The sequence below is a fragment of the Rattus norvegicus genome, chromosome 2, assembly GCF_036323735.1.
Source record: "Rattus norvegicus strain BN/NHsdMcwi chromosome 2, GRCr8, whole genome shotgun sequence".
NCBI lineage: Eukaryota > Metazoa > Chordata > Mammalia > Rodentia > Muridae > Rattus > Rattus norvegicus.
Window position 1 is genome coordinate 204070599 of NC_086020.1, and position 15649 is coordinate 204086247.

Here is a 15649-nt window from a genome sequence, read left to right on the forward strand (position 1 = left end):
AGCTTCAAGTTCAACATGCCAAAAAGTCAATGTGAAATGAAGATCAATAATAGTCAATATTTTGTAGAGGATTTACAGATCTGGTAAGTGAACTAGAAACCAGCACCATGAAAGTCAACGCAAAATGACATGAAAATGTAGGTTGGAGGGATTTGTTGGGAAGAAGTGGGGATCTAGTGAAAATAGGAAATAGTAGAAGATAAAGGAGTAAATATGATCAAAGTAATGAGAAATTAGGATACCATGAAACGAATGGTATAAGTGATAAAACAATATATTTGTCAGGATGACTTCATAAATCTGAGAATTTCTTTTGACAGCTAATTTAATGATAATCTTCTAAAATGTATCAAAATCCTGAATATAATTTTCTCATAATTATATACGATTCTAATGAGCTTCTTTTTTTACCTTTTCACGTTTATCACCTATAGATTTTACTAAATATGATTGAAATATGAATATTAAATTACATAAAAGACAGGAAATTCAAATGATTAATGCTCTCAATTTATGTTTATTTTAAATTTTAGATTTTTGACTCTACATGGATTGCAATGAATGGGTCTTCAGCAGAGTTACTAATAGAGAAGTAAGCATTGCCATCACTGCCAACATAGACTTTTATTCCAGTGCAATTGCCATCGACTTTGTCTCCAGAAATGACATCACAGTATGTGCCAGCAGGAAGACCAGTCTGTAGAGTTGTTGACAAGTCCCTGAAAAAGTAAAAAGTTAATTGTGAAATCAAATTCAACATAAACAAATGTAAGAAAGCAAACTATCTCCAAAATGAATACTTGTCCTCAAAGTAGTGCGCGCTAACCAATTGCACTTGCTGTCTGTTTCTTCATCCATTTATATTCCTGGAGACATTGATACCCTTTTTCTCTAGCATCTCCTTAGTCCTGATCCACCTTCTCACTTCTAAAATTCCAAACTCTCCCTGATGCTCAACTTGTACCTCAGCTCTGCAGAAGTGCCTTCAGCAAAAGTCCAGCAGGCTTTCTTATCTAATGCCTAAAGAGCCGTTCTTGTTTATCTAGCAGTCTTCTGCTTGTCTCCAGTAAGGCCTTCTCAATGTCTCTTGAAACTGCTTAAACCTACCTGAGGCCTGTTTAACCCTTCATAACTATTCTATAAACAACATATGCAGAGAGTGATTTGTTGCGTAATGTGTGACTTGACAGTTCATGTTAGTAGATCAGCTGGAAGTGTAAAGTCTCTTTGCCTTGGTTAACTCTCAAGGGAAATCAGTTCTACCTGATACACTAAAAGCAATAAAACCAACAAATCTTATTGATTTATTTTTATTCAGTAAACATTGACATTGAAAAAAGAAAAAATAAATACTTATCTAGAATTTGTGTTGTATAAATAGAAATTATGAATTAATGGTCTAATCTAATACATGCTTATATAGTTATAGTTATATATAATATGTATGATGTTAGCATATAAAAAAGTACATGGTTAGTTTAAAACTTGGTTTCTAGGTAGTGGCACAGTTTGGGGAAGTGGGTGATGTGGACTATTTTGAGAAATTTTGTTACTGGAGGCAGCTTTGAGAATAAAAACACTTGTATGTTTTCTAATCAGCTCTTTCTGTATTGTGTTTGTGGTTCAAAATGTGAGCCATCATCTTCTGGTTTTTGCCCTCATATCTTTTCTTCATGGAGTCAAACATCTGTAACTATAAGCACAAATAAATTCTTTCTTGTATAAGTTCCTTTGCACATGCTGCTTTATCACAGCATTAAAAAACTCATACAATCATCTAAATGAGCAAAGAAAAGAAAACCTGGGCAAAAGATAACTCTGATTTATACAAAGAGATTCTCTAAGTGTAGTTTTATATAGGAGGAAATTATTAAAGGAGAAGGAAAAGAAGCATGTGTCTCAAATGGAAGGCCAAATATTGGAGATTGTAGAACCAATCCACTTCCATTTCTTGAGAAAAACCATCAGACATGGACAAGTATACAAATGTGTTGACAAGATTAATTTCAGAGGAAAAGAGAATTATTAAACAGAAGCAGACATTTTTGGATTGTATACCACAAAAAACATAAAAATAAATAGTTGAGATACAGAGCTAGGGTGTGATAATTTGAAACTAATACTGCCCATCATTTCACTGTTTTAAGATTTTTATTGAATGTTTATGTCTTTTGTACAGGTGTCACATGAGTATATGAATGAGAATATCTACACATGGCAGTGTAAAAATGCATCAACAACAACAGCAATACCATAACTCTACTTAAACTTTACAAAATTGAAAAACACATTAAGAGCAAGGATTTTTTTCTACATTTTTGAGGTCACTCTGTATTATATTTCTTAAGTCCATTAGTAAAAAGATGTTAAGCTATAAGTGAACAGAAAGTGAATAGAAGGTTCTAAGAGTATAATAGTATATAATCCTACTTAGGTGATATCCACTTACCAGTCATCATTGTTAAAGACAATGAAGCCTTTGTTTCCTCTGCCAAAAGCTACTTGGTTGCTGCCATTATCCCACCAGTTTGCAAAAGGCTGACCATTGACCACATTCCTGAAGGCAACCATGTTCCTAAAAGCACAGGATCAGGTGAATTGTTGGTACTCTTAAACATCTACTTAAAATAAAATGTTAAACAACTTTATTACACAAGATCTGTAGGGGACATCCCACCTTATTTGACGCCATCGATGTTCACAGACCCAGTCATTGCCACAAGTGCTGTCTGAGTTAATGGTCACTTCTTTGGTTGCTCCATTGTTATTAGGTGGTCCAACCCAGTCATTGACATCCTTAATTAAAGGGAAAAGCCTTAGGTTTTTAACATGCATGTTGCATTTCCAATGCACTGAACTCAAAGTGCTCTGTTACTTGAGTCTTTATAGTATCTACTATTTAGGTACTAACTCCTTCAGTATTTATACAGACCACTACAGAGTATTTACTATTTCGGTGTATATACCGTAGCTCTCTCAGGTCATATTTCACAGAATTATACAATTTTATTCACTCAGTGTCTTCCATGCAATGGTTTCTTAATATCTCTCTTCCTGCTTTAATCTCACTAAAATGGCAAGAGTTTTAGCATCAGAGATATGAGGTTTAAGGATCAGGCTCAGTGGTGCTGCCAGGCAGAAAGAAAGCAGAGGTCTGCATGGTTCGTGGCCCAGCCACAATGGGAGCTACTATGATGTGCAAGTATGTGATGGGATGATGTGAGAGAAAGAGAAGTGGCTTTGTTTGAGCACTATAAAGAGCCAGAACAGGACACGTGAGGGTAGAGAGGGATAACCTTATGTGAGTAGCTTGTCCCACTTGAGGCCAAGGTAAAGTATCAGCCCATACTGCTGCTGTGGGCAGTGTCTGGGTCTGTGTTGATGATGCCCATGACTCATATTGACACTAAAGTCCACTAGGGCATCCCTGGAATGGACTGCCACCTGGAAGCATGTAGTTGTCCACAGACTAAGAAAAGAAGGCCCTGCCCCTCACTGGCTGTCCTACTCTGGAGAACACACCCTGCACCAAACCTGTATAGCATAATAGAGCTGGTCTTGATGGCAGAAGTTCAGGAAAGCAGTGCTAGCCCCATCCCTCGTCTGCTGTTCAGGGGCATATGCCTTCCCTTTCTCCCCAGCAAACTGGAGAGCCTCCAGTATCTATGGTGTAACAGAAGCCAGAAGCCTCGAACCAAACCAATGACTAAATATTTGCAAATAAACGTATGTGGACAAAAGGATATACTATGGAACACAACAAGGTGTTTTTTGTTTGTTTGTCTTGTATTTTTTTTTAATTTGGGAGGAAGTTGCAAGGGAGTAGGCAGATATGAAGCAATGGGGAGATGAATGGGATTAGAAGACGTGATGTGAAAATCACAACAAATCAAGGTTTTTTGTAAAGGGTTTATTACCAATGGATTTTAAAATTTGATTCAATATACATAATTTCTTTATGGCTGGGTGTCATTATTTAGAAAATAGAAATACAGTTTGATTATATAAAATATTAATGCCTGTAAAGTATTTATATATGATATCAATTGGTTTTATGCCACCTTTTGAAAAAAGGTGCTAATAAATATGTTCTGATATTCTTTAATGTTTTCTAAAAATTTAATATGCATTTCCTGATTGTCAACACATTTAAATATCTTTCTAAAATAAATATTCTCTCTGCATTCTATAGAGGCAAAGTTTCTCCCCTAACTTGATACCTGAGAAATCTGCTGTTTCCACTTGCTGGGCACTTGTGTTACAAGACACCGAATCAGCTCAGCATTACATGGTCCCAGGGCCCTGAACTCCTATGACTCCTACAAGAGCTTTACTCTCTAAATCATCTCTCCAGACCCTTAGCTGGTTTGTAAAATTGTTCAGATTAATGTATTGCAAAATATTTTGTAACATTTCTTATTCTTGAATAAGTCTTCAAATTTATGTGCTTAGTTTAACATAATTTTTCTTCATGTATTTTTTCAAGGTAACCACAGATAAATTGAAAAGTTTCTTTACATTTCGTAGAAAAATCCAAAAGTATTTAGGAAATATTTGTCTTTGTTTAATAAACAAGAGCTGATTTCCTCCTCTCAGGTGTACTATACACAATCCTCATATTACATGGACAAGGTTAAGTACTACTAGACCCCTATGTTTTACTTTGTGTTCTTGTTCTCCAGTTTTCACGTTATTGTTTCAATGTGATGAACAAGTATGTGGTTCTATAATATACTCACAATGCTAAAAGTGTATTAAATAGTTTTCATGGCGTGTCTCTTGTGTAACAACTTCATGTGAAATTATAACAAGACTGCTTTCTCTTTCTTCAAAAGTACATTTAAACTTACTTTGCCATTCTCGAAATATCTTGGCCAATGGAAACTTGACATTACCCGAGTGAAACCATAAGGATGAGCCAACATAAATCCGACAGCCATTTTATAGAGTCTGAAATTTACAAAACAACATCACAATAGAAAATTAGAAATGTGACTATCACTAAAGGACATGTAACAAAAAGTAAAGAACAGCTTAACCCACCGAGCATCCCAGAAAGTCAGGATGGATGATCCTCCAGCACCATGTCCTCGCTGGTTGTCATGGTTGTCCACAAAGACAAGGGCTCTGTCAGAAGGCATGAAACCCCAACCTTCTCCCCAGTTCCTAGATTTTAAAAATATGTGCATATATTATTCCTTGAATAAAAACATTGAGACTATCCTAAATCTGTACCTCTTTCTATAATCCATTTTCATTTAACTCACGATTCTCTAACCAGATGATTATTCCACAGGAAAATTTTCTTCTAGGTAAAATTTTATATAAGATTTATTTGCATTTCATCCACATTACTCATGTAAGACAGCAATGTAGATTGACTCAGGAAGGGTAAATATTCAAATCGCAATATATACAATGAAAAGCCACCCACCCAAAAAAAGATTGGCTATAGCATTCCCTCTTATGAGCAGTTTAACATTGTAAATTAATTTACTGCAGTACATGTGTAAGTGCAGCAATAAAACCACATTGCAGTTAATTTGGAAGTAGTACAATTTTGCAAGTAATATCTTGACATTAGCAGATTGTGTTACTAGAAAGCCTCCTTGTTATTGATATGTAAAATGAAATTTATTATTTCCAGATGATTTTTTTATTGCTTAGAGAGCAATCAACCTGCTTAATAGCTAATGTCTTGATAAATATTTAATAAATTAGGAGGTTATATGATGATTATGTATTGGGATAATATGACAACAGATCTGTGGCAGACAAAATGGCAAAGTGTGATGTATTTACTTTAAGTAGGCCATCTTTTCTCCATCCCACTTGCGCAAAACTTTGCCCAGTTTTGCTCCATATTTGAATTCTGTCACACGGCCATTTCCAAAATACTCATTACTTGACACTGCTTCACCACCCAGATCAATGACCTAGTGGAAAAAGAGGAGGATACTGTCATTGAATAAAATATCAAAATATTTAATGTAAAAGTAATATCCTATCAATGTCATATTCTATTCATGTTCAAAGTGGTTTTCCTCATTTCTTTATTAAGTATATGCATTAATACTAAAAGAAATTTAATGAAAATATCATTTCTTATCCAGTAAAAATGGTTGATATATTTTACTTAACATATAATTGAAAATTCAGATATTTATATTAACAAAGTACTTACTGTCAGATAAATAATTTCAGCACTTACAAATTCATTTGAATCTCCAAAGAAAACAAATACAAGCATCATTAACCTTCTTCACATGAAAACTGCCCACAGAAATGTTAATCAATTTATCCAAAATTTATGCATTTCATAATACTTAAGACAAGATTTAAATCTAGAAATACTGACGAGTCAGCAATTAAGATTTTATTTCTTTGCATAATGGTCCCTGAATATACACTAAATGGCACAATAATATCACAGGCTAAATAAATTCTCCACACTCCTTTAGACCTTTATTCTGATAAAGAATTAAGTCCATAATATCTAAATAAATGGTAATTAAAGAAATTGCATGTTTACAAAGCACTCAGGCATTAACCTATTAAATTACATTTAAAACAATCTTCCATCTATCTTCTGTTTAATAAAACAATGTCAATTTATATGTACATATATGTATTACATTACCTCTTGATAAATGAAAGGTTTGCTTCCTTCGGAGAACCATTTTGTATTTAGATTATGTAGTTTGTCCAAAACTGCCTTTATGTCTCCAGGCCACATGTGTTTAGAAGCATCAAGTCTGAACCCTGCTACACCAATATCAATGAGATGGTTCATGTAATCAGCCACCTTGGTACGAACATAATCTTTCTCAAGTGCAAGATCCAGAAGGCCAGACAGACGACAATCTCTGACCTGTTAAGACAAATAAAACAAAACTGTGTTCAACAAATAAATGTCAACTGTTACCTGAGATTTCCTTCAACTAAACAAATATTCACTGATTGGCTTAGAGAACCTGTCGAAACCATATAAAGAAGTTAGACATGGCCACCAGTTGAGGGATGGGGCTACCCATCGATCTCAAGAATATTAACCCAGGATTGTTTCTTTCTAAAGGAAATGCAGGGACAAAGAGTGGAGCAGAGTCTGAAAGAAAGGCCATCCAGAGACTGCCCCACTTAGGGATCCATCCCATCTGCAGACACCAAACCCAGACACTATTGCTGATGCCAAGAAGTGCTTGCTGACAGAAGCCTGGTATAGCTGTTCCCTGAGAGCCTCTGCCAGAGCCTGACCAATACTGATATGGATGCTCTCAGCCAAGCATTAAACTGAGCATGGAGGCTCAAACAGAGAAGTTCGGGGAAGGACTGAAGCAGCTGAACAGGTTTGGGTTTGCAAACTCATAGGAAGAACAACAATATCAATCCAGCAGAGCTTCCAGGGAACAAACCACCAACCAAAGAGTACACCTGGAGGTACCCATAGCTGCAGCTGCATGTGTAGCAGAGGATTGTCTCATCTGGCATCAATAGGAGGGCAAGCCTTTGGTCCTGTGGAGGCTCAGATGCCCCAGCTTGGGAGAATGCTAGGAGAGTGAAGTGGGAGTGAGTGGGAGGGAAGGGGAGCTCCCTCATAGAAAGAGGGGTAATGGGATGGGGGTTTGCAGAGAGGAAACAGGGAAGGGGGAATAACATTTGGAACGTAAATAAATAAAGTAACCAATACAAGAAAGTAAGTTTCATAAAGTTTTTTAGGAAAACTGGGAATATTTACATTCCACTATGGATATTTTCTAATATAATCACTGGATGAGGGGGGATAAAGTAGATAATATTAATAGTTGTTTGAGAAAACCCTCTGTGTCCTTTCTTTTTCCTTTTACCCCTTCTCTTAAGTGGTACAGGAATAAAACATAAAACTTTTAATAGCATCTTAATTGAGCCATCAAGAGACTAGGAGAAGGTTTTTGAATATTGATTTGAGTTTCTAACTCCTAGTAATATATTTCATAAGGATTCTAATCCATATGTCAAATGGTATTCCAAAAGATTCATGTGCATATGACCCTGATACTTTCTCTTAATTCTGATCTTTTCCTCACCTGAGCAGCATCATTGTAGTTCTCAATGCCTCCACTTCCAGTTTTACATTTCCCATCATTAAAGTCGAAACCAGAATACGGAACTCCAGGAAAGTCCCTGTTATTTGGGTTGAAATAACTTCCGCATGTACTGCTTTGTCCAGCTTCAGCCCCAACCCCACACATGTGATTAATGACCGCATCCACATAAATACGGACCTGCAGAGAAGAATGTGTACTTCAGTACAGCTTAGAGACCTAAAATTAAGTCGGTTAAACTCTGAAGCATGCTAATAAAAAATATATATTAACATATTATATACATTAAATATTAATATTTTTAACAACTTCCTTGAGCCACCAAATTACTAGTGAAGGTTTTTGAATATTGATTTCAGTTTCAAACTCCTATACTCAAGTAACTAAAGAAAATAAACCACATGTCAAACACCTTCCCAAAACTACCATGTGCTTAATGACATCCAGATTTTTTAATTCTCAACCTTTTTCTCCTCTGAGCACCATTATTGTAGTCCTCATGCTTCCACACTTATATTCTACATTTCCACCACTAAAGTACTAGCATGCTAACAAAACTACATATAAGTCGATGATAGGTAGATGATAGATAAATAGATGATTGACGATAGACTGATAGATCGATCGATTGATAGATAAATAGATATTTTGTAGCTTCGTTTTTAACAGGACAAAGAGTCAATGTGAAATGAAGATCAACAATAGTCAATATTTGGTTGAGGATTTACAGGTGACCTCCGGAAGAAGGAGGTTGGGAGGACACTCTAGAATGAACCAGAGACCTGGGAAGTGAGAAATCCTCAGGACTCAAAGCGGGTGTGTGTGGGGGGGGGGGGGGCGCTAGACAAAATGCCCTACAGTGGGGAGAGTGAACTTGTCTAGCTCACCTCCAGCAGAAAGACAGGGCATCAACTGAGGGATGGGGTTGCTATTCCACAGTCAATTCTCTGAGCTATAATTCTTCCTGTCTGAAAGAAATGCAGGGATGGAAATGGAGAAGAGATTGAGGAAAACAAGATCCAGTGACAGGCCCAAAGTGGGATCTAGCTCAAGGGGAGGCCCCAAGAACTGACACCATTATTGAACCTATGGGGAATCCACAAAAAGGGACCTATCATGACTGCCTGCCAAAAGACCCAACAAGCAGCTGAAAGAGTCAAATGCAGATATGTGTACTCAACCAATGAACAGCTGCTGACCCCTCTGATTGAATTAAGGGAAAGCTGGAGAAAGCTAAAGAGGAGGGCAACGCTGTAGGCGAACCAAGCAGTTTCAATTAATCTGGACTCCTGAGACTGGAGGCCCCAGGAAGTTTATAGTTGTGGTGAAGTGGGGGCGGGGGGGGGGTTAGGGGACATGGAATAGTCGCAGGGGTGGTGGACCAGAGCTGGAATACAATCTGGAGTGTATAAAAAAATAAAGAAATAAATACTTTTTAAAAAAGCAGACATTATTGATTTTGACAGGAGTTTATCTGAATCTTAGTCTCTGAAAAAAAGGGTCTTTTTATTAAAAGAAGATATAATACAGGATTTGTAAGTGGACTAATAAATTACCTAAAATGGCAGTAAGTTTGCATCTGATGTTTGTAATTTCTAATCAGAATAGGTTTGCTAAAAATGAGTATGGTTATAAAGATTAAAAGCCAAAGTTTTGCTTTATAAGTTCTCTTCTTTAAATTGTTCGTATGAAAGAATTTTTAAAGGTACCCAATAAACAGTAGTTAATTTTGAGTTATAGCCAAAATGTAAAGAAAGAAATTTAAAAGTATCAAGCGTTTTGCTCAGAAAGAGTAAGAGACAAACAGAGCATGCGTGGTTTTGCATAAACTGACTTCGAAAGACATATAACTCACGTACACCAACGTTGTTGCATCTGTTCACCATGTCTCTGAATTCATCCTCATTTCCAGACCTGGAGCATATTTTGTAGCTAATTGGTTGATATCTTTCCCACCATGGTCTAAAAGGACTGTTGACCACAATATTTTCATTGGGTGGAGAAACCTACGAATAATCAAGTTAAGATAATTAGCTAACAGCTTACTTTACATAAATAAATCCTGGAGAAAACTATCAATGATCTTGCAGTTCTTAACTGGTATAAATTCATTCCCATTGCTTCAGAACCACTGAAAACACTGGCAACACAATTAAGAGGGTCTCCTGGTGTCTGAGGAAAAAATATAAAGTTGCCATCCCTGCCATTTTTTCTTCCTCATGAAAGTTATGTGGGAAGTTAAATAATGCTTAAGAATAATAAAAATTCATTAGAAAACAATTTTATATAAGCACAGTAAACTCCACATTTGAATTGGGAATAAATCTTACCTGCACGCCTCCAAATCCATTAGGAGCTAAATATCGCTCACACTCCTTAGCAATATCAACCCAGCGCCACTCGAACAAATGGACAATAGAAGACCGTCCATAAAAAGTATGTGGGTCATATTGGGCCCAGCAGAGCCCAATGAGGGAAAGCAGCAGGAAGAATTTCATTCTGCTATGATGTTGGCAGTATTCTCTCTAACAAGAAAAAATACATAATGAAAAATATTAGCAGAAATCTATGCTAGCTATTTATATACTATAAGCAATTACCAATAATAATGCCAAATGTGAAAAACATTCAAAAACTTTCTCATGAAAGCTATCTCAATGCCCCATGAATTCTTAATAAATCTTAGTGGTTTATCCCAATGGAGAAACGTTAGCCCTTTCCAGAAATACATGAATGTTTGTGCATGCATGTAGACGTAGGTTTGGGTGTTTTTTATATGAGTCTTTCTGTGTTATTTGATTTATATTAGATAAGATTTATGACATCATCCATTCAGGAGAATTGGAGTTGAGCCTTATAGACTTTTCATATATAACAATATAATAATAATAATAATAATAATAAAATTATTTTTCCTTTTTAAATATAAACAGAGTAATCAATGAATCTCCACTTTATTCTCCTAAAGAATTTTGTGTTGCTATCAAGAACACCTACACATATAGGACACTTAAAATATGTAAGAAACATTAATAATGAGAACAAAAATATCAGCAAGACTAAAGCTTATCAGAAAATGGAAAGGTACAATGAGATTATGTCAGAGGATCAAATAGCCCCAGACCTTCCAGAAAATGAAGGAAAAAATACCAAAGTTACAAGAGTAGAAACTGAGGATGAAAAAATTAATTGAGGTTCACTCCTGTCAGTGGAAAGAAACCAGGTTATAGATATGTAAAGATGGAAATAGCAGGTCTTTGGGAAGATTTTATAATTGTGCCTGAATGAGGTAAGTGACTTGGCACATAAACAGAGCAGGTTACTGTTAGAAAAACAGTAGCTGTGTGGGTTAAGTGGAGCCTAATAGCAAGTAGGATAGAAATGCTAAACATGAAGGTATTTGAAGGTGATATCAATTATGATGATGATGAAATGAGAAAATACCAGGTCTGAGAAGTTTGTCAAGACTGTTAAAGATTTTAATTATTTCTTTGTAAGTTGATGTCATTATGGAGGTGAAGGCAGACAAGATAAACGAGGCCTGTCATTGGACAAGAAGGAAGGGAGGCAGGAACAGAGGTTTTAGAAGGGAGGGAGAAGCAGAAGAGAAGGAGACAGAGTGAGAGAGGAGGGACTGGGAGAACACGGCCACGCGATGTTAAGATTCGTCTCTGCGCATAGATACATTCGTCTCTGCGCATAGATACAGGTTGTTATGACTATTCTTAAGGAATGGGTATGTACAGGATTTTGTGCTTTCTAGATGGGCAAGCTATATCTTATCAATTGGATCAGAGGTATTGTGTGGTATGTTCTTTCACGTGGCGACTTAATTGAGTTAAAGAGAGCGTGCGGTGGTGGAATGCACTGGGTCCGCCGTGGAATTGGGATGTTTATTTGGGATATGTATGCCTGGCCTTGTGGCAACCCATAAAGGAAACTATGAATGAGGGCAGGGCAGAGTGACAGGGTGCTGTGCTGCCATCCAGGACAGAGGGAGTTGGGGAAAGAAAGTGCGGAGTGGTACATGCGGGAACCAGGCACCCTGTGCGTGCCTTTTTTATTCTTTTACTGCAACATTTCTTTTTCAATTACAATTCTCTCCTTTGCTCCTTCAACAACAAACTGCATAAACAAATCCTTTAAAGAACTAGATTTTTGTTCATATTTGACATACGATTTCAAGCTTCCATGATATTCTATGGACCTACCTACCATCCATGTTTACTCAATACATATTCAACAAAAAAAAATTTTTTAGCCTAAGCTTATAGTCCCAGGTGTAATGAATAACTTTGATGTGTGACAGCTTTTAGAGGTTAGATTATTGAAGTCTGTTTGGTTTATATTATAGATATATTTACCTTTACACATTCATCTTTCTGAAACATACTTATTAAAGATGTACTTCATTTCTAATATTCCTAGACCCAACAAATGAATAGTAAACACTCTTCTGGACTCAGCAAATGGCTATGACATGCATGTAATAAGTTCCAAGTAGAGTGTAAAAGACATGAATTATATCCTCATTTATAGTAGATAATCACTATATCAGAAAACATATACAGTACTCAATTCTCATACATGCAATACACACACACACACACACACACACACACACACACACACACACATAATTAACCAGGTAAACAAAGTCAAATAGGCTTATGTAATTATTGACAGTGACCAAAATTTAGAAATACATCTAACTAAAAATCAGTATTTTCTTTGTTTCATCAAAATTTCTAAAGCTCTACTTTATAATATTATATCCATTGAATCACATTAAATGAAAAGAAACTCAAAGCAATTCCACTAAAATCAGGAGAAAGAAAGTTTATCCCCTCTGTCCATAGCTATTCAATATGGCATTTCAAGTTATAGCTAGTTTAATAACAAAACTGAGGGAAATCAAGATCATAAAAATTGGAATGGAAGAAGTCAAAGAATCATTATTTTGTAAATGATATCTTGTTATGTATAAGTGAACCAAAAATTTCACTAAGGAACTTCTATAGCTGATTTTTTTAAAAATCTCAGCAAAATTGGTCAGATACAAGTTTAACTCAAAAAAATAAATAAATAAAAATCAGTAGTCTTATGATATACAATTGACAAATGGACTGAGAAAACAATCATGGAAGGGGCACTTCTCACCATAGCATTAAATAATGCAAAATATGTTGATATTCCTCAAGCCACGCAAGTGAAAGACTTATATAGCAAACACTTCAAGTTTTTGATAATGTAAATTAAAGAAGGTACCAGAAGATGGAAAGATCTGCCATCTGCCTGGATTGGTAGGATTGACAGTAAAAACAGTCTACAGATTCAGTGCATTTCCTATCAAAATTCCAACACAATACTCACTAGACTTTAAAAGGAGAATTCACAACTTCACGTAGAAAAACAAAAACCCATGATAGGGAAAACAATCATGAACAATAAAAGAACTGGTAAATAATTCACCATTCCCAATTTCAGGTCGTGTTACACAGCTGTAATAATAAGAACTACATGATATTGGCAGGAAAAGAGACAGGTAGATCGTTGTAATCAAATTAAAGACTGAAACAAGGATGAACACACATGTGAAACATGATTTTTGATAAAGAAGCCAAAAATACCAAATGAAAAATGACACCATTCTTAAAACTGGTGTTGATCAAACTGGATGTCTCCATTAGAAGAATGCATGTAATTCCACTCCCTGAAGATCAGAGAACTCAGGTGAGGAATAGCCTTGAACTCATTGGCATAAAAGATGCCTTTCTGCACAGAAAACTATTAGCACAGGGAGTTATATCAATAATTAATAAGTGAGATTTCATGAAATTGAAAAGTTTATGTAAATTGGATAAAGTGGCTGCCTACAGAATGAGAAAAGATTTTTACCAATTCCACATCTAATAGAGGACTAATAGCCAATATACATAAAGAACTCAACCATAGTCACATATGTATTATGGATAAAAATTACAAGATTATCAAAAACTCTAGATAACCCTAATGTGGTTAGTGTTTGAACACTATTGAATTGCCAAATAACATTCCACAAATATGCAAATTGTGAATTAAAATTTAAAAGAAGAAAAATTAATAATCCTATGTAACATTAAGAAATAAGACTAAAATCATACATAATATTCTCAAAAGCAGTTTAGCAATGTTATAAAATAGGTGTCTTATTACTTCAGTATTAGTATTACAGAGAGAAGCCTCTAATATAGATTCAAGTTTCCTCTTTATGCTTCAGCTCTCATAAGTTTAGGCACTTAGCTAAAACTTCTTGTGGTTATCAAAGTCAGATAATTTAAAGGCACTATTTAAATGTTAAGAAAGAACACGGTTAATTCTAAATTATTTCTCTAATCTCCCTGTTTGCATATACAAATACTCATTATTTACAAAATTAATTTCCTTATTATATTCTTGTGAAATTTATGACAAACCGAGACATTATAAAATACAAATAAATTAACGATGGTCAATAAAAGGCAGCTTACATATTCTTGCCATTTGTAGTTAGTAGCCCAGAGAACTCACAGTTAGGTGTCTTTGTAGAGAAAAATGTAATGGCAATGTCATTAAAATATTAGGGTTTCTTTAATGACACATCCTCACAAACAGTTTTATCATCTGTATTAACATGATCATCTATTAACATTCTCTCTAGTGTTGAAAGCTTTTAGTTTTAGTTTTTACAATTCTAAAGTATTAGGAAGATACTTTACATAAAGGTGATCAAGTTGTGGTTGCTTTGCTTACAAGAATTCATAATTCCTTCAATGTATTAATGTTTTACTTTACATTCTGTCTCACAACAGTAGTCATTTACCCAACAATAACATCCACAAGAAAAAAAATACAGACAGGCTTAGCATAAGTTGCACATGAAGGTTAGAGAAAGACAAAGTTGAGCAAGTCTGCCTACCACATCTCTAAAAATAAAGGTAAGTTTGGAGCCAAGGCTCAGTAGCATTTCCAAAACAAATAGTCCAGGCTGTACTGCTGGGCAAGCAAACACGAACTGTCAACAAACCGAAACATGACCATGAAACCCTGAAACCCTAAATGACAGCGATCAACCCATAAAGAAATAAAAATAAATCTCTAATTAAGTACAAAACGGGAGGAAAGTAAAAACAAACAGACAAACATAATTTAAGAGTAACTTACCATCAACTTGTATCAACCAGCAACCATCCAAATCTAGAGTATAGCTTTTGTCAAATAGAAAACTATAGAAATCTCACTATTTTCATTTCAACTACTCTTCAGTTCAAACAAAAGGCCTGATTAGAAATTTATAAAGTTGTTTCCTTTCACTATTCTCTCTTTCAAATCTTATGTAATTCTCCAAATATGCATTCTGTCAGCACTGTGATCTGAGCTCCACGGTGACCTATGATGGACCGGGCATCCTCACCCTCGTGTCCTTAGAAGCCACTGCCTTCCCTCCGCTGCTGCTATCACCACCTCTATTACAGCACAATTCACCAGTCTGCTTTCTCCATACACACCGTCTTCTCCTACCTTCAACTATTCCTCCAAATCACTGATAT

At 35.5% G+C, this 15649-nt stretch overlaps 1 protein-coding gene across 1 annotated transcript; it reads right to left on the reverse strand.

Moving 5' to 3' along the window:
* Positions 1–502: 502 nt before the first annotated feature.
* On the reverse strand, positions 503–15312 carry Amy1 (amylase alpha 1). Its single transcript, NM_001010970.1, has 11 exons — positions 15264–15312; positions 10412–10606; positions 9941–10087; positions 8064–8261; positions 6641–6871; positions 5803–5936; positions 5044–5166; positions 4851–4950; positions 2678–2796; positions 2450–2575; positions 503–719 (listed from the first exon to the last, which is right to left on the reverse strand). Exons 1-11 carry the CDS (start codon positions 15264–15266, stop codon positions 530–532), a joined length of 1566 nt encoding a protein of 521 aa, NP_001010970.1. The 5' UTR covers positions 15267–15312; the 3' UTR covers positions 503–529.
* Positions 15313–15649: the final 337 nt, after the last annotated feature.